Source organism: Taudactylus pleione, unplaced genomic scaffold, assembly GCF_031769625.1.
Source record: "Taudactylus pleione unplaced genomic scaffold, aTauple2 ptg000386l, whole genome shotgun sequence".
Lineage (NCBI taxonomy): Eukaryota > Metazoa > Chordata > Amphibia > Anura > Myobatrachidae > Taudactylus > Taudactylus pleione.
In genome coordinates, this window is record NW_028284787.1 from 13,899,558 (window position 1) to 13,919,993 (window position 20,436).

Here is a 20,436-nt window from a genome sequence, read left to right on the forward strand (position 1 = left end):
TAGGGGGTCCTACAATTTATTCCAGGTAAATTTATTTTTAATTTCGCCGATCCTACTACGCCGGGTCCCGTTTTCGTAGCTTTCAAATTGAATACGGGGATAAAGTCGGCGCGCCCCTGATAGTTTATCCCAGGAAAATCTCCGATGTGGAGCGAAAAGTCCAGCACGGACTTTTCGCTCCCATATTGAATACCCCTGTATGAAGGAATCCCAGGAGCAGAGCATTTTGTACTGGATGGATGTGGTCATGTTGGAGGGTCTGTGTTGTTTTACTGACAGGTGCTCAGGTCCTCCATATGCTCCTCCCATGCTCCAGTGAGTTTGTGTAACTGCAGACGCTGGCCCTGAGGTGACGTTTTGTTTCTTTAGGGAATAGCATGGACAGGGCTCAGTGAGAGCCACTTACACGAGTTAAGCATAACAGCAATGGTTCTGCAATTTGTGATAGTGGTGGAAAGGGTGATTATTATTAATATTATTATTATTATTAATAACCTTTACTTATTCAAGCCATAAAATTACACAGCAGTCTATAGAGAACATTTAATCAATCACACGCGTCCCTGCCCCAGTGGGACTTACAGGCTAAATTTTCCACTAGCATATTTTTGATAAATAGAGGTAATTTCCATGTGTAGTTCTATGCCCTGGGAGCAGATACAAAATCACCACTGTTCTGTAGATACTATATTGAAAGCAATCTATTTTTCAGGATCTTCTGGGATGATGTAATTCCATAGTACTCCTATTTTGGAAAGTCTCTATGTTGGTTGCGTGTCACTCCTATCACCTCTGAGTCACTGCTGTCTGTAGCATATTCTATTTATTATTACAGCACTAGGGGATACATTTACTAAAGTGAGAGTTTTTACAAGTAGAGTTGTTGCCCATAGCAACCAATCAGATTCTACTTAACTTAAATAGCACCTTCTAGAAAATAGTAGCTAGAATCTGATTGGTTGCTATGGGCAACGTCTCCATTTCTAAAAACTCTCACTTTAGTAAATTTACCCCTAATAATCAATTAAAAATAAATTTTTATTTATCTTATTAGATAATTATTTAGCATGTCATTTGCAACAAAAGATAAAAAGATTACACAAAAAAGAGCAGATAATTCCAAAAATGAAACAATTACCGAATACATTGACCAACATAAAATATCAAATTTGGAAAAACACTGGTGTATAGCAGTGTTTCCCAAGCTCATTCCTCAAGAAGCACTAATATCGCATGGTTTCCATTTTCCCAAGTTGGTGCACAGGTGTATTCATTACTGGCTGACACATTTTAAAAGATCCATAGGTGGAGCTAATTTTTTCACTTGTGACTGTGAGGAGACCTGGAAAACATGCACTGTTAGTGCTCCCTGAGGAATGAGTTTGGGAAACACTGCTATATTTTATTGACACTGATAAATTCATGTAACCCTTAACCAAAAGCCTGCTGATAAATAAAAATATTCCCAGGTGAAAATGCTGAGGTTAGAAGGCAGAATGTTATTGTATAGGTTATTCAATTTCATGACTTCTTCAACTGGAGATCTAACGTGTTTGACATTCTAAATATAAGCATCTTCAGGTGTCTATAGGTGGCATTATCAAATAACACATACAGAATATCAAGTAAGGTATATGACTGCTATTTGACTTCACTTTTGTAGCCAGTTTAAGAAGACAGTAAAGACAGTGTTGGAATAGGGCATGAAGAGCCAACCAGGGGAATGCAGTGGTAGGGGCCCATGCTTAAGGGCAGTGGTCAGTCACCACAGGGGGCATGGCCAGCCACCACAGAGGCTTGGCTAACCACTACAGAGAACACAGCCTGCAGACAACCTGGATACTACAGTGCATGGTCTGGGCCCCTTTATAAATGTATAAAGTAATAGTGTTAGTTCATGCAGTGTAATCTACTAGATTATGCATTCTAATGAACACACCATAGTCCTGGGAATGTAGTATAATGTAACGTAGTATAAAAATAATGTATATGATGATGATCCTGTCTATATATACCACATATACTTTACATATGATAGTGTACCCTGTATACACTAGCCAGTGTCTAAAACCCAATGAGAACTGCACTATGTTTAGTAAAGGCCAAATACATGCCATTGTACAACAAAAACAAAATGGTGATTTATCTAAATTATTACCACTGGGATGACTTAAGTGTTGGCTACTTTTTTATTTCTTTTAACAATTGCATTCTTTGCAATATGATCTATTTTAAATTTTATTTTCACACAGGAATACAATAAATCTGATAACCCATCTACTAATTTTTATTGGTAGGAGGCCGAACCTTGGTGTAGTTTCTATAGGAATAAACCAAGCACCCATGTTCATCAATGTTTCTGCTCTACGAGGTAACTGACTGTTTAAAAAAGTAAAAATGCATAATTCTAGTGCACCGTGTGTAACCTGAGATTAGATGGCAGGGTGGGGCCCCTCTAGATAGTGAGGCTCACCAGGGATTTCCCCTGTGGGCCAGTCTGACACTGAGTAAAGATTAGGGATTTTGTATGCAACTTCAGTGGTCAGTTCTGCAATCAGCATACAAAATAAGCTGATATTGATAATGTATCCATATTATATCATCCCCTCCAATTCCAGACCCTCCAACATGACCTGTTCCACCCAGTGGCGTAAATTCATCCCGGAAGCCCGAAGGCAAGTTATAATTTGGTGCCCCCCATCACAGTCGCTGACACTGTAATGTAGCATTATGTAAGCAGATACACCTGCAGTTGCACACGGAATATAGGCATGCAATGGAGGAGTGAGACAGAGAGTTGTGGGTGAAGGGGGCACCGGACGTGACATAAGAAGCTGCTGAAGAGCAGCAACACCAAAGAGTAGGGACAGGCTATAGATAGACGGAGGCAGCAGCTGATGGTCTGACACTGAGCTCTGCACTAGTGTATAGTGGCTTCTCAGGTGCCAGGAAAAGGTGCCATTTATTGGGCGTCCGGGTACATAGTGTGATAGAAGCATGGAGAAGTGTGGAATGGCTTCTATATTTGTCACAGATTCCTGTCTTATGTCTTTTAAAACCCCCAGGAGAAGTCTGTTAGAAAAGCAGACTAGTACTGTCGGCTTCTATAAAAATCCAGAATGGGTCCTGGGGGTATGGATGTGAAGAGAGGGAGGGCTCCATCCACAGGCCACTCCAGGTCTTGGGCCTTTCAACCTTGTAGCAGGCTCATCAGGGCTTGCACCTGGAAGTGGCTAATATATGCTGGGTCTAGTTAGGGCTGAGTGTCTCATACCTGGGGGAGCAGGCCTGCAGGTTAGCTTGCTCTGAGACACTGCTGGCTGCAATCATACATTTGGTGGGAAGTCCAGGAGCAGAGCATTTTTTACTTGGTGGAAGGGGTCATATTGGAGGGTAGTTAGTTCCCTAACAAGCTATCAATATACCAGGACTATGTTAAAGATATTATAATGCCATACCAGTAACAATAATACAGCTCAAGTATGTGGTAAAATGAAATATATAGAAAAGATAAGAACTAACTGGAGTAACTGTAGAATTTTCAAAAGTAAATATTGTCTACAGCAGAGGTAGTCCGCAAGGCACCCTAACGGTAAACTAAATCCGCAAGGCACCCTAATGGTAAACTCAGTCCGCAAGGCACCCTAATGGTCAATGATTGAGCACAGATGGTTAAATCAAAAGACTGAGGGCCTGATTCAGAGCTGAACGCTCTGACCAGAGCGCTCGCTCTGAATCAGGGCCCTCCTACCTTTTTTTGGAGCGTCCTCATGGACGCTCGCATAGCTGTGGGTTACCACCCACAGCTATAGCGAGCGTCCATGATAATGATCGCGATGGTCTTGACCATCGCGACCATCGGGCTTGCGACGGAGACCCTGCGGTAGGGTCTCGCTGCCGCAAGCCCTGGAGTGATTTTGGCTCTATCAGAGCCAAAATCACTCCCACTGATATCACTAGTGATGTCAGTGGGGCCGGCTTGAGACGGTAGGCGTTCCCATGGTTCCCACGCCCCCGGCACGCCCACCAAAGGGGGCGTGCTGTCAATCAACATCGACAGCACGCCCCCTTTGGTGCGAGACCCGGAGCGATGGTGAGCCCATCGCTTGCTGGGTCTCGCACATGCGCACGACGGAGCTCCCTCCATTGTGCGCATGCGCAGTGGGGAACATCGACCCGCTTGCGAGCGTCCTGCCGCTCGCGAGCGGGTCTGAATGACCCCCTGAGGTACTAATTAAGTTACCTGTGCCCAAGCATGGCTATCCTTAAAACCTGAACATTAGGGGGTCTTAAAGGCCGGGTTTGGGAACCTCTTATCTACAGGAAACACTCAATGGTAATTATATCAAGTGTTATTGTATGCAAAGAAAATACCATCACTGATAGTGCAGCAGACACCAGTAAATAACATGTACATTAATCTTTATATAATATTTTGTTTAGCTTGCAGTTTACTGCATACACAATATACACTGAGTAGTATATGCACCCAGTTTACTCCAGTAGGTGTGGCTTTACATCTGTCGGTCAGTATCCTAACCCCCTCCCTACCCTTGACTCCCCCTCCCCGTTGCCTAAACCTAACCTCCCCCCTAATGCCTAAACCTAATCCACCCCAGCACCATAAACCTAACCCTCTCCCCTTAGTGACTAAGCCTGACTTGCCAGCAATCTGACAGGAGGTGGGATTCCGGCGCCGGCATCCCGACTGACCGTATTATGACCGCATCCCCAATCACCACGTTACTGAACCTTAGGGTGACATATAAGCACAATTTACTTCATTTAATTTTTGCTGAATTTCTCAATAAGAGACTTTTGGCCCAGGAGTGCAGTGAAAAAAAAGCTGATACTCCCGGGTGCCATGATTCAAAATCAGTTTGGGAACCACTGGTTCATTTATCCCAGCATTGTCCTGATGACTATCTGTGCACAGTTTCCACTTCTCACTTTCCAAGCTACCTCCTACGTTTGTTACTCAATGACCAAGAGGTGAGTATTTTAGGAGCTACTTAGGGGCAGATTCATTAAACTGAGGTGTTTACCACACGGGTAAAGCTCTAGGTTTAGCACCTGGAGCTATTCAATTATTCTGCATATTCTCTGCATGGTAAACGGCGGCTAACGTGCGTTAAGCAATGGATTCCGTGTTAAGTTCTGTAATCTATGAGTATCTCCGTGTGTTAAGCCCCAGAGGGGTTGCGAGGAGAAATCTGCATTAAGTGCACCCTCTGGGTCTAAACATGTGGGGTATCGTCACTCAAGTAAATAGTTCAGGGCAGATCTCTGGGTAAACCTTGCGTAAAATTGAATCTACTCCTTAAGATTATTTGGATTATGTAAGGGCTTTACAGTAATAATGTAATACCACACCATGCGATTAACACGATTGCATAGTGCTTAGTGTTTACCGACTCACAGCACTGAGGTCATGAGTTCAGTCCCTAGCCATAGCCTATCGGTGTGGAGCTTGTACATCCTCTCAATGTTTGCATGGGTCTTCTATGGTAGCTTCAGTTTCCATCCACACTCCATAAATATAACGGTAGCAAATTTAGATTCTGATATAATTAAGCCATGTGTGAGTATGCATGTTTGGGAATTTGGACTCATGACATATATTCTCTGTAAATTAATAATAATAATGTGAGGGCATTTAGGAAGCTTCCTTATTATTTCAAGGAACTGAGATTAACATGGAATTTTCTTCTCAAAAAATTTAATTGTATTTAAATTATCAAATAAGGAATTCCCCCAAAAAGTAACCTTTGTTATAATTTATATGTCCAACATTACAATAGTAAGGTGTCTATTTAAAAAAAAAAAAAAAAGCAAAAAGCCGCACAAAAAAATTGTTGATTTTCGTTTTTTTCTCTCTCCATATTTACATATTTTTTTTTAAGTGCCGGTACAGCACTTGCGGTAAAAGCTGTGCCGGCAAAGAGAATTCAAACATCTTTTGCATTTGCAAAAGATGTTTGCATGGTCTGCGCATGAGCCAATCATCGTTGGTGAAGTCAGACACCCGTTGGTCGGATAAGTGGCCGAGGTGAGTAGAGAAGAGGAAACAGATTGGGGAAGCAGGAGCCGCTGGGTGATCAGACAAGACGGAGCCGGACTGGGACAGCAGAGGAAAGCAAGAAGAGAATGCCTCTTCCCTACTTTTCTCCGTTCGTGCAGGTAAAAGTTGAATGCTGGAGAAAAGCCATATATTTGTTTATTAAATTATATTGTAATGTATGTTTAAATCTCCATTTGTTTATTTATGCTGACAGATCAAATTTGATTTACAGAAAAGGTGCCTTTCACGTGAATGTATCATACTGTAGTATCATTATACAGTTCATCAAAAAAAGACATGTAGCACTGATCATGTCATTTTCACCGAGCAGTAGCAATATAAATAACTATGGGGTCTATGTACTAAGCCTTGGATGGAGATAAAGTGAACAGAGATAAAGTAACAGCCAATCAGCTCCTAACTGCCATGTCACAGGCTGTGTTTGAAAAATTACAGTTAGGAGCTGGATGATTGGTACTTTATATCCGTTCAAGTTATCTCCGTTATCTCCGTCCAAGGCTTAGTAAATAGACCCCAGTGTACAAACCAATCAGCACCTATCTGTCACTGTACAGGAGCTGATTGGCTGGTACTTTATCTCCATCCACTTTATCTCTATCCAAAGCTTAGTGCATAGACCCCTTTATACTGTACAAGAGATGAGAGAAATTGCAATAAGATATCACACACATCAAATTTTGAAGCTGATTCACAGAGATGGTATATTCCAACAGTCACGTCATTCTGCAGTGGTGTGGTTGGGGCAGGACTGGGCAGTCATACAACCATATTCCATGAATGAATCGTGCTAAAGATTGTGGACAAATGAGACATATTGTCTGATAACAGTTTTAAATATTTCACTCATCTCTATATACATTTTCTGTAGCTATATAATGCATTGGCAGTACTAGAAAACTTTGTGGGCAGAATGTAATTTTGATTGTATAAACAGAGCTTTAATTGAATAACTTTGCTTGTACATTAAACATACTATAACAATGAAGAGTGGATAGCTGACAGCCAGAATACCTGGATTTGGGAATTGATTCTGGTCGCTTGGCCCTGGGAGAGAGTATACAGAGCGTTGTCTGGCTCAGACTGAAGGGTGGGTGAATATCCGCCTTCCTCATTCACTTTCAAGCCTGGGGCATCCTGCTGCCACAAATCAATGAGTCATTTGTCAGTCATTACAGTCAGTAAACACTACAAATTCCTAATATAAATATGTTTATAAATATTTTATGTGTGTTTATAGCACAATTAGGAATACATTAGGTATATACACAAAACAAAAAGACATGACATTTTGTTAGCTGTGCACACCTTAATCACCCCACCCCAAAAATTATCTGATGGCATAATTCATAAATAACATGACAAATGGCAACAGTGATGTCACTGATTACATTTACATCACACAGGATATTTCATACATTGTCTATTATTACATCATAGATATAACGAAACATCCCCATGAAATAAATTATTACATTTGCAAGCATCTTGAAACCTAATGAAGTATAGTACAATAGCATCTAAAACTGATGCATTATTATGCACTCAGAATACATTATTTTATAATAGTGAAAAGTGACAGCCAGTAATTATAATATGTACATCGATACCATGCATTTATTTGCTTCCCCAATCTGCCTGACAGATTAATAGGACTATTTACTATGCAACGGTAGTAGGAAGCATTATTCATATGGTAGCAATACATAATGTACAGTACAGTACCCTCCAAGAAGAACCCCAGAGAAAATTCCTTTCCGTAGCAATGGTTCTCTCCTCAATGAAGGGTTAAAGGGATTTGTGCTGCCCTGCATGTGTGGCTAACATGGTCATAGTGATTTTACCCAGAGGGATTCCAGAAAAGACTCTGGAATAAGTTGTTAGATCTTAGTCACTTATCGTTTTTGCAACTGAAATCTTAATACTATGGACATACAGCAGAGACTCCTGTTACTTAAGAAAGCTGAAGTCCTCATCCTACAGTAAGCAATATGCCAGTAGGCTTGCAAAGGAAACAGAATCGTCACCTAGGTATAGTATTAGAGCACATTCTATTTCTAGTAACAAAGAAAATGAAAAAAAAATAAGTTAAGGAAATATTTTTTTTTATTAGTTATGAATTATAAAAAATACTCTTAAAGGAATATTGTAACACATTTAAACATAAAATTATATAATAACATAAATACTAAGAATGCACAATACAAAATCACAAAGCACAATGCAACATATAGACATTTATTTAAATGCTGAGTGTTTTTGTAATTTGTTTTAGAATTTATAATCCTGTATGAGTTGTAATCACTGACGCTAAATAAGATGTTGTATATAATGATACTTGTCATGTGATTTTATGGATGATGTCATCCAATAACTCTGGGAAGTGAGGGGTAATTAATGTTTGTGCAGAAATTTCATAACATTTTCTGTATTTATTGCTTTTGATACCACCTTAATAGTGCTGTTGTTTTATATTTAATTTCTTGCTTTCATATCATTTCAGTAATTTACATTGTAGTCTAATAACATTATTGTAATTTCTGTAGGAATATTTATTAAAGCAATAGACAAAAACAAAACTGTTAAATATAAAGCACAATTGTAGCATTCTGGCTTTTAGATGCTTGATGGAAGGAGGATAAGGTTGACTCATGCACAGCAGAGAACATTCATCCCCAGGAGGAAACTTAAATACATAGCTAAGAACTAACATTCAATAGTAATACTGGTAATAATATGTGCGTAGATAAGAAAAGATTATTATTGCAAATGACTGAACATTCATATTTAAAGTACCCTAGAGATACAGTATATGCAACTAGAACTTTCATAGCTATAGGTAAGAGTCTTTTAATTTATTTTTAACTAGCAACCCACCCCAGTTTCACCTCACCAAAGCCCCTTGCATCTCACCACTTGTCTATCTCTTATACCACACCCCTTACCACAACACCCTGCATCACACCAGCCATCTGTATCTCACAACAACCCCCTGCTTCTCACTCTTGCCCCCTGCATCTCACCAGTGTCACCACAACTTGCACTGCTGCAGCCCTGCAGCTGGCTGGGCCCTGGCCACTGGGATGTGCTGGGAAGGACAGGAGGATCATGGATAAGATATTTGTATTACAGCTACTGCAAGCATTATCAGCAATATGGTGTTCTGATGGTTGTTTGTTTTTATTAAATTCCTTATAGCTATGCCTCTCCTGGCTCCTTCCTGGCTACTGTGACTGCATCAGGGCATCTTCATGGGTTCATTGGAGGCTGTCTATCACTCTCTGGGCCTCATTCAGATTTGGGAATAGAGTAATGGTGCGTACACACGGTACGATAAAAATGCACAATATGAACGATAACGATATCGATCATATCGTTATAGTTCATTTTTCGCTGCCACCAACGACTTGCGATGCACGGGCACTTATGGACGATAAAGATTTCGTTCATCAACAATGCATGTAGGCCAACCTGGTCGATATCGACCAGGTTGCTATAGGGACCCACGATCATTGATCGCAGGGTGCTGGCCGTCGTTGGTAGGTTGGTGGCGTGCTGGATGATCGATATCGATCATCCAGCACTCCGGGAAGGTGCAAGTCAATCAGTCAGCGATAACGTTATTGCTGACTGATCGTACCGTGTGTACGCACTATTAGAGCAATTAACAATATACCTGGACAAACCACGTTGCAATGCAAGGTGTGCAAATACCTACTTTTTTGCATGTGGGGTAAATACTGGCTGCTTTTGCTGGACAGCTTTATTTTTAAACTGGAATTAAGATTTCAGTATGAACACCCCTCCCAAATCTAAAATTTTCTGAATATTTTAAATCTGCCCCACTTGCAGTGCAACATGTTTTTACCAAGTTGCACAGTTACTAACTCTTTCCTTCTCTATTCTCAAATCTGAATCAGACCCTCTGTCTGCCTCAGACACGATCCTGCTCCAGTCCCTGACTCCCTGCCCTCTCTATAGGCTGCTGCTAAGCAACAGGGCACATTGTTAGCTCTGATTGGCTCTCACTTTGCTGTTTCAGCACTATGGGCAGCTACTGTACTTCAACTTGGTATAAGATTAGATATTTTTCTGTGACTGCTTCCCTAAAATAGTCACTGCTCGGCTACCTTTTGTCACAGTCCTGCCATTTTGCATTCTGCTTCAATGGAAATGAAGCCATATTAACTGAGGGTGTCTCAGGACAAATGTATGCTGACGGTCTGGCTCTGTGCAGGTCCCTTCTCTCTGGCAGCACAATAGACTCTGACTTTGTGTGCCCAGGCCATGTTCCCAGTGACAACAGCACTATTTTAGATACTTCAATAAATAAGGCTAAGCAGAAGTTACAGCATGCAAACTGTTTGGGCAGGCCTGGACCTAAGACTGTATGTTCTGGCATGCCCAGGATACATCTGAGCTTTATAGGGTATACTCTTTCTTTTATACTTTTATTTTTATTAGTTAATAGCAACCTTTGAGTTATGGCTTGAACAGGACTCATGCCTCGATTTGGTAAAATATTCTATTTTCATTTAGGACCTGATTCAGACCCGCTCACTAAGTTGCGCTCGCTCACTGTGAGCGATTTTCGCCCATCTGCGCATGTGTATAATTCACAGTGCGCGTGTGCAAGGCAGTCTTTGCGTTCTGATTTTGGTTGCTCATAAGCCACTATCAGGTTGTTAGTTTGAGTGACAGATAGTGCCATTTGTGGGTGGTAACAGGGGAGGTGCTTGTGAACTGGGGAGTGGTGCTGTGAATGCAGGCGTGTCAAGGCGACAAAACGCTGTTTAAAGGGTGTGCATAATTGTCAAAGTAGCGTCATTGTACACGTCACCTACATGTATTTCTGCCCGCACTGATCACAGTGCTTGCGGTGGGGAAAGGCAACCTTAAGGGCTGCGAGCAACTCTGATGGCTCTCGATGTTACCGATAAATCCTACAATTCATGGAGATGATGTGTGTTGCGAGTGGCAATGGGTCGCCTTTATACACTAGCGAGCACTCACTGCCGTAGCTCGCTAAGACATAGAGGGCGTCCTTACGCGATGCAGTGGGAGCGCTTAAATTAAATATCTGGCCCCTTTTTGCCAGTGAGCGACCACATCTTGCGAGCGGGTCTGAATGAGCTCCTTAGTCCCTTAATAATTCTTGCAATGAGTAAAGATCTATTACAGGCATGTCAAACTCGATATCCCAATTGGGCGAAATAATCAAGGTCTAATATTGCAAAAAAAGAAAAAGTTGTATCTGCAATTTTGTAAGGTTTTTATTAAGTAAAAACAACAATAATGTTTAATGTTTTCTTCCCGATACTCAACATCTCTTTTCTGTCACCAATTTTCCTATTTCAGGAGAAATTTTATTGGATGTGTTACTTTTAAAACTAGAGCACATTCTATTTCTAGTAACAAAGAAAATGAAAAAAAATATTGTGCTCCTTACACATTATGCCACACAGTAATGCCCCTTACACATTATTCCACATAGTATTGCCCCTTGCAACACTTTATGCCACAGTAATGCCCCTTACAACACATTATGCCACACTACTTCCCCTTGCAGATTATGCCACAGTAATGCCCCTTATAACATTATGCCACACAGTACTGCCCCTTACACATTACTGTGTGGCATAATGCGTTATAAGGGACATTAATGTGTGGCATAATGTCACCAAGTATGGCAGTGATAGCAGAATGTTATGGGATGTTTTCTAGTGGTGCTGACTGGCAATTTAGTCAGGACCATGTCAGGTTTATGGGAAGATGAAAGATGCCAGTTACTGCACAAATCCTGATACACCCTGTCAAAATGTTCACACTGTGGAGGAAATTTGTCTTTCTAAAGGATAATGATCCAAATCATTCCGCAGCAAGAGCAACACTCTGTTGGCTTACAGTAAAATGAAAAATATATGTAACTGACTGGCACTGTCAGAGTCCTGCTCCCTCACTGCTGCTGCCTGGCATTGTTCTGTGAGCTCTCCAGTCAGTCACTCAGCACCTGCCTTTCTGCCTCTTCTCCTGACTCATGTCACTGCGCGGCTTGCCCCAACACCACAGCTGCCCTAATGGCTCCTCGGCACAGTGCACTGTGGGAATAGACTTCACGACGTCTCTACCAGTTCCAATAGACACTGCAGGAGAAAGGAGAGGGGCGGACAAAAAGGGTCAGGCAGCTGCAACACTGCCCACTGCAATGTGCAATGGTAGCAAGTGCCCCCACCTAGTTGCAGCCCTTGTCAAGTCCATTCCACTTGTTTTCCCATAGCAATGCAAGGCTACAAAAAATATGCGTTTGGGCCACATGCGGTCCGCATGTTTGATACATCTGATCTTTTATCTAGTAAACCAGTAGATTGTATGTGTATATACAGTACAAAGAATACATGTCCTGTAAGTATGTGTTGTTCGGTACTGGCTTACTAAAGGATAAAGCTGTAGTCAATTTCCCTTGAAGGTAACTTACATTTAGAGAAATTATGAAGTATTTCATTTAATAATAATAGCATTCTTTAATATGTAAACTGGTTCTTTTGCATGTTTGGAGATCTTTTTGATAGCTCACAAATGCATATCCAACATAATATTGCAGGTCATTTAGAAATACTGTCAAGGTATTAAGGTTGGAAATGCTTGTTCTAGACGTCTGTGAGAAAAGAAGAACAGTGAGGAAGTAAAGTGACATGAAACAAAATATTAAGTAATAATAACTGCATTTTGGCAAGATCCATTAAACTTCATGAGCTAAGCACATTTTTGAGTTAGACAGGTTTCTGTTTTTCTGTATGTCATAGAAAGTCGGGGTATATCAGTGAAAAGAATAGCAGAACGTCATTAATAGAGTTTAACATGTTTTTTTTGTTTGACAAAATGAAATATTAGAATTTAAAAGGAACTTGTGTGTTTTCAAACACTGGTTCTACCTATTGGAATTCTTTTGGATTTAATTTCCTCACTCCCTTTGCCCTACAATAAATAAGTGCCTCTTGGATTTAATTCCCCCACTCCCTTTGCCCTACAATAAGTAGGTTGTTGTGGCAAGTAGACGAGCCTCAATTTCCAGCACTCCACATATTGGTCTAAGATAAATGCTTTAAACAGAGGTGTCAGTAGCAGGTTATATTGAGAGATTGAGAGAAATCTTTGTAATTTGGGAATTGAAGACCTGATGTCCAGTCCCAATATAAAATTATTATTATATGCTGCTAGGAAATATTAATAAGATTGTAAATCTGTCATGATATTTGTTGTTCCTTACAGCTAAGACCATTACAATGGTCAGTATTTTTTTAATCGGCCCATGACCCATGCAGTCTGTTATTATTACAGGTACTTTATGTGGTAAGCATGTTTTTTTCTTTGTCCTACTCTGATTAACTGATTTACGGTGCAAACTATGTTTTATTATGTATTGTCTCCATGATGGTTAAACTAGAAATACATTTTTGTAATCTTAAGCAACACAGTTCCAGTGCTCAGTGCTAGAATTCCAAATTTACACTCAGCTTTTGTACACTATTATTTCATCAAAGACGGTGGGGTACGGAAGGTGCGCTCGCCCTGTGGGTGCAATGATGATGGGGGAGTGTTGGACTGTGTATGTGGTTGCTAATGTGTGTGGTGTGAATGAGTGGGGATGGGTGGACCTCTGGAATGACAGAGGCAGACACAAGGTGGGATTGAATGGTTTTATTGGAGTGTTGTACACCTGGCGGCGTCCCGCGTATGCATGAAAAGTCTCGAAGTATTGTACCTACCGGCAGATGGACTGCTCGGGATGGGCTTGATGTGTGACAATCTGTGGTCTGTATGGTTAGGGTGGAGGTGCTTGCAGCAGCAAGTGTGGGGGCGATGCAAATGGGATGGCTGAGGCCAACCGGAGGTCCCCGTGGGGATGAGGAGCTTCAGGTGGGAGTAGGCCGTGGGTCTGGAATGTGGGCGTATGGGGTCTCCAATGCGTTTCGGCAGGGGTTCTGCCTTGAAGAAGGGTGACCCACACTGCACCCCCGGCTCTCACAGGGGGACCCACCCCCCACCCCAGTGACCCAGCACCAGTTGCAGCTCCCACAAGCAACTCAGCCTCACTGCTGCATTCACAAACACCAGCACCACCCGGTCTCTGACCGCTGCAAAATAGAAGATCCTCTTGAACAACAGCTACTCAACTTTACCACCGCAGCAGCTTCAATCAGTCAACAAGGAACTGCAGCAACACAACACTCCTACGGCCTACCAACCTCAGGCCTTACCTACTGGTAAGACTTTGAGACTTTTCATTCATACGCGGGACAACGCCAGGTGTACTACACCCACCCATCACACCATACCCCTCTCGCTCTCCGCCCCTCACCCACCGAGACTACCAAGACTGTCGACCATAGTGTCCAGCAGGGGTAACGTGTCGGTCTATTGAACCGCACGGAAAGGAGCCCCCTGAAAGGGTCGACCCACCTCCCCAGTCTCCCCCCCCCACCTCTCTCACCAACCACCACACCCACCTTGTTGCCCGGGACTATATAGGAGAAGCACTGTGACTACTCCAATAAAACCATTTAGTCCCACCTTGTGTCCGCCTCTGTCATTCCATTGGTCCACCCCTCCCCACTCATTCACACCACACACACTAGCAACCACATACACAGTCCAACACTCCCACATTATCATTGCACCCACAGGGCGAGTGCACCTTCTGTACCCCACCGTCTCTATCCAATTTTACGCAGGACCTAGTACGCCTGCGATCAGGGAGTGCAGCACCCCACTCACTCTTATAGCACACCTCTCAGCCCACTAACATATCACATCTGCCCACACAGCAGAGCGCAGTCCTACCCAACCATCACCATATTTCATAAAAGAGATAAGTGCAGCATGGGGATAAATAGCAACCCCAACAGCCTACAGTACTTCTGCACACTGCTTATTTCTGTAGCACAAACATTTTCCCATGAAAGGAAAGCTGTAACACATTTTCAAATATACCTTTATGTAGACCAATTACTAGATGCTATGTTACAATTTCAGACAGCTATCATCAAGTGCACATCAGATACATAATAAGGAATAAATGGAAACTCCAGGGAACAATAAAAACAACAACAGCAATCCTTCATATGTAGAGCAAGCAAAAATACAGCAAGTTAGGCTGCAAAGTAAATGTATTATATTAGAAACAATGATAAATCATCAGAAAGGCAATGAATGCAATCTGCTGAAACCTTAACCCGGTGAGATTGGTATACTGTATTGGTTTCAGTTATTGCAGCTCTAACTGAGCTCATATATACTTCACATACTGTAGGCATGATGAAGTAAATATTTAATAAGTATTGTATTGTTAAAACATCACAACTCATGGCTCTTGTATGCCAGCAGAGACAAAATTGTATCCTTACCGCATGGGTATGAGAAATAGTAGTGCAGTCAATCCAGAACATTTCCAGTTCCTTTACTGCATGTATAGAATCACAAAGAATCCAGAATGAAGATGTCCCTCTACAATGCACCGGACCACAGCATTCAATAAGTGAGTCTCACAGTAAGACTAACAAGGAATAACAGCAATTGTACTGTGCCATCTCGCACTGAGGGATAAGTAGCTAACCACTCAGCTGATTGGATGAGAAGAAGAATAAAGATAGGAGCACTCCTGAAAAGTAGTCCAGTACAATAGCCTTGATGCGTTTCTTGATCTGCCAGTGACTCTCTTCTCCTGAATAGTCCCTAAATCTGATAAATTGGCACCATGGCAAATACTACACCATACAGGCTAATCCATTCCTACAAAAGATGACTGATTATATTGAGACTTATTTAACAACCTTTAGGGTCAATTTAATTACCTGCAAATACACCACATGTGCAAGTTAGCACAGCAACAGCTGCACTTTTCAGCAGCTTAAACTCGGTCAAAACTGCTCGCAGTCCCATAGGGCTGAAAGCAAAAATGAGCAAATTGGCGCTGGGAGCTGGCAGCGAACTACTGCTGTGCTGTTGCCACCCTTCGTAGGTAATTGGATTGACCCCTTTGAAAGAACAGCCAAGGGGAAGACTCAACTTCAAAAACAATGGGCTTGCCTCAAAGCATCTTTCCTTTCTGGAGAGCCTCAAAATACTCATGATTTGATTCTTGCAGTTATTTGGGACTATAATAAATTAAAAACAGAAAGCTTGAATTGTTTAACAGTAACCCTTTCCATCCACACACAATGGGCCTGACTCAGAGCCACACGCAATGCCGATGTAGTTGAGAGAAAGTTTGCTACTGTGTATGCATGAAAATCCCTAACAGCTCCTACAGCACAGGCGTTACACAGTGTGTATGCACAAAGTCGTTGTTGTGATCAAGACTGACAGTATCCGAGATGTCTTGGAAGCGTGATGGGTGTTAGTGGATGTTTTAGGTGGCTTAGCGTATGCATGGAGATGTTCTTTGTAACAGCATTTTTATAAAGTCGCAGACAGGTGACTGTCAATAGACGCAGCTATGGCTGTATCTGCATCCACCTCTGATTCAGCCCCAACGTGTGAACCATTTTGGGTGTGGTGGACATGCCTCCCTGCTCCCAATTGCATGAGCTCATCAACCTCACCCCAAAAATTGCTATATTCTCACATACATATAGATAAAAATAGTGATACCACTTGCGCTAAGGATTGATCCAAATTCTCACTTTGTCCTGTTTGACAGTTAGTTTCATATAAATAAAGATAAAAAACACACAATGGTGTAATATTGTTGGGAGGGTTAAGACTCCATAAGTGTCCAAAACAGTAAATAGGAAGACACAAGCTTGTGTTTGCAACTCATCATTGCATTATAGCTTTTTATTCTGTTTAATATTTCCTTTGGAGCAATTATGCTATCATACAGATTTGTCCACATACATCTAACTTCCTTGCACGTTAAACAGCCCTTCTAGTTGTGCCATGACGTGGTGTGACTCTGTAGTGCTGAGCGACTTTTTACCTTCAAATGCGTCTTATTCGCAGATAGGACGCACAAGCAGCTTCTGCTGATTAAAATGATATGTGGAATGCCTATATTCTGTGTGCAACTGCGAGTGTATCTGCATGCGAAATTTCACAGCCACTGACACTGTAATGTAGTATTTCGCATACACCCACAGTCACACACAAAATATAGGCATGCTGCATATTATTTCAATCAGCAGAGCCTTCTTGTGTGTCCTATGTGCATCACTTTGCGAATAAGATGCATTTGAAGGTTAAAAAAGTTGCACAAAAAGATGCTCGGCTCTGCCGAGTCGCACGCCACTCACAAGTTATGTTTAACGTGACTTGTAGCTCATGGAGGTAAGACGTATGTGGCCACATCTGTATGTCCAATCCTGGAGAGCATCCCAGATGATGTAAACAAACCTTTATGAGCTTTTCACCATCCTGTCTCGTGTAAGAGTTTGCACTGTGTACCCTGTCCACCACATTCGGGTGATATTACGGAAGTGGGACTGTCTGGACTTTGGAAAGGAACTTGAACACCATCTTCCTATTTACTGTTTTTGACGCTTTATTTATATGAAACAAACTGTCAAATGGGAAAGCAGTTGATGAGAATACTGTCAGCTGGAACAATCCTTAGCGCAAGTGATGTCACTGTTTTTATCTGTATGTATGTATTTGTAAGTAGGTAACTTATTTGTGGCCCACACTGCTTTGGAGTACAGTGCCATAAGTTTGTTTGTTTTATTCCCAAGAGATTCTCACATGACCACATATTGTGGAAAGGATCACCATGGACTTCAACATGAGATCATTGCCTGCTGTTCTGCACACACAGGTGATTCACTGGACCTTAAAATAGCAATCCAGCTTTTGGAGATGGTGGTGAGATATGATGGCCAAGGAGCTCTTTAGAATATCACTGTGCCAGAGGTGTATTAAGAACTATGAAGCGGGCCCCCAATCTCTCTGCCCCCATACTTGATGAAATGTGCCTCCCGTGCGGGTGCGCCTGCTCCCCATGCTTCTGCTGTGGCACCATCCCCGTGCTAAATTCAGAAAAATGGCGCATGTGCAGAGGAGAACAAAGACTCTGGCACAGTATTTGCTAGCTCCTGTGCAGCACCATCTTTCTGAATACATCACTAACAAGATGGCACTGTGTGAGAAGCAAAGGGAGATATTGCACTGCACAGGGGGCACAGTGGTCTGTCCTTGGTGTAAGGTGTGACCCATGGGCCAGTGGGCACTGCAAACCCTGCACCTACAATAGATACGTCACTGTGCTATGCCCTATGGTAGTGCACAGCAACCTGAGGTGGCTTCTTATAGACTGTTATGAGGGAAATGATTGATGGGTGATGGAATAAATGAAAACAGAGACTGTAGGTTCAGGGCCTGGAAACTGTCACAGCCATGTCTGGAAGGTATTATTAACAGCTCTGTGCTCTACAAAGATTATTTAGTCATTCACATCAGTCCAGGCTTGGTTTGGTCGGGAGCCTCCAAAATATTGTGTGCCGCTCCCGACCCCCCGGAAAGGCAGGCAAGCCTCCCGGCTGTCGCCTGCTCCGGACTACTACTAGAAACCCTCGCGGCGCGGGGGGGGGGGCCCGATGATGCGATTCACGCTGGATCACGCCATCGTGGCTCCGCCCCCTGCTTCACAATGCCTTTATTTGCAGCACTGTGAAGAGGGGGCGTGGCCATGACACAATTGTGCGGTCATGCCCCCTCGCCCCACCCCCAAAACATCATCATAGCCCAGCCATGCCCCCCGCTGTATGCAGGCATTCAGCTCCCTCCCGAAAGGAAGAGAGCTGAATGTCGGCAAATATGCATCAGTCCTTGCCCCAGTGGAGCTTACAATTTATATTCCCTATTATATGTACAGTACTTACTAGGGTTAATTTTGACAGAAGCCAATTAACCTACCAGTATGTATTTGAATTGCAGGAGGAAACCCACACAAACATGGTGAATACTTAAAAACTCCACACGCATAGTACTTTGGTCTGGGTTTGTACCCATGACTTCACTGCTATGAGGCAGTAATGCTAATTACTATTCCACCATGCTGCTCACACATTACCAAGGGCTTTACAAACATATTGTAACATTTTCAGATGTGATGTGTTAGGACATGTTGCTGCGAATGGTCCAGTTACTGATGAGCCCATACTATGCATTTCACAGAATTACACTTGCCCAGCTAGCATGTTTGCAGTACAACTGGCAGGACCAGACAAGCAAATATGTGTAGTTATTGTGGAGAGCACAAGCAGTTATTGTGCCCCCCTAATATTAGGTAAAAACTATTGTAATATGGGGACACACAGAATTATGTAATAGCCAAACAGAACACTGAGATCCATATGGTTTCACTGTTGCTACTGTGGGATTAGTTCTTTCTTAATGCACAAAGCTATTATAGGGAGAGATTTTCCCTACTTCTGGAAGGTGTGGGAAATCTTAATACAGGTTGAGTCTCCCATATCCAAAATGCTTGGGACCAGGGGTATTTTGGATATCGGAATATTTGTATACCATTATGAAATATTTTTGGAAAGGGACCCAAATCTAAACACAGAATGAATTTGTGTTCTATATATACACTTTATACACACAGCCTGCAGGTCATTTTATACAATATTTTCAATAATTTTGTGGTTCAAACAAAATTTGTGTACATACATGAAATTCATTAATGTTTCAGATACACCTTATACACAAAGCCTGAAGGTAATTTTATACAATATTTTTAATAATGTTGTGCCTTAAATAAAGTTTGTGTACTTTGAACCATCAAAAAGCAAAGGTTTCACTATCTCAGTCATGCTAAAAAAAATTCTGTATTTCGGAATATTCTGTATTTTGGAATAGTTGGATATGGGTTACATTGGAGCATACATGCCCACTCTTCCGGAATTTCCAGGAGACTAATTTGAAGGAGAGTCTCCCGGGTCCCTGGAAAGTGAGCAAACTCTCCCTCATCCTGCCAATTCTAAGGTGAAGTGGGCATATTTGCTATGAATCCCATCATCGTGGACCAGTCCCCAGTGATGTAGCGCTGTGAACTATGGAACAATATCACAGGGGGTAAGGCCGTAATGTTATGATTCGTGGCCCCACCCTGCCTTCCTGGACCTCCATCTTCACTGACCTCCAAGAGCTCATAGCTCTGAAGTAGACAAGTACTGTATGCTTTGAATAATAGCCCAGATACCTTACACAGTAATGTACACACAGTTGCAGTGGGCATGTCCTCTCAAACCCCAGAAGCACTATCTATTTCAAGGTAGTATATTGTTGAAAGTATTGCGAATGTGCCTCATCTTGAAGTAAGGAAAGTCCATTTTTCAAAGATTAATTCCAAAATCCCATTC

General features: G+C 42.1%; 1 protein-coding gene across 7 annotated transcripts in view; it reads right to left on the bottom strand.

Annotated features, from left to right (window-relative positions):
• CTNND2 (catenin delta 2) overlaps positions 1–20,436 on the bottom strand; it is a 708,944-nt gene that overhangs the window by 80,725 nt on the left and 607,783 nt on the right. For 4 of the 7 annotated variants that reach the window (XM_088445725.1, XM_088445720.1, XM_088445722.1 and 1 more), the window contains one exon: positions 7,094–7,219. The exons of 2 other annotated variants lie outside the window; for them this stretch is intronic. In XM_088445725.1, coding sequence (XP_088301851.1) covers positions 7,094–7,219 — 126 coding nt within the window. The remainder of the gene's footprint in view (positions 1–7,093; positions 7,220–20,436) is intronic. One more of the 7 variants, XM_088445721.1, reaches the window with a different exon arrangement.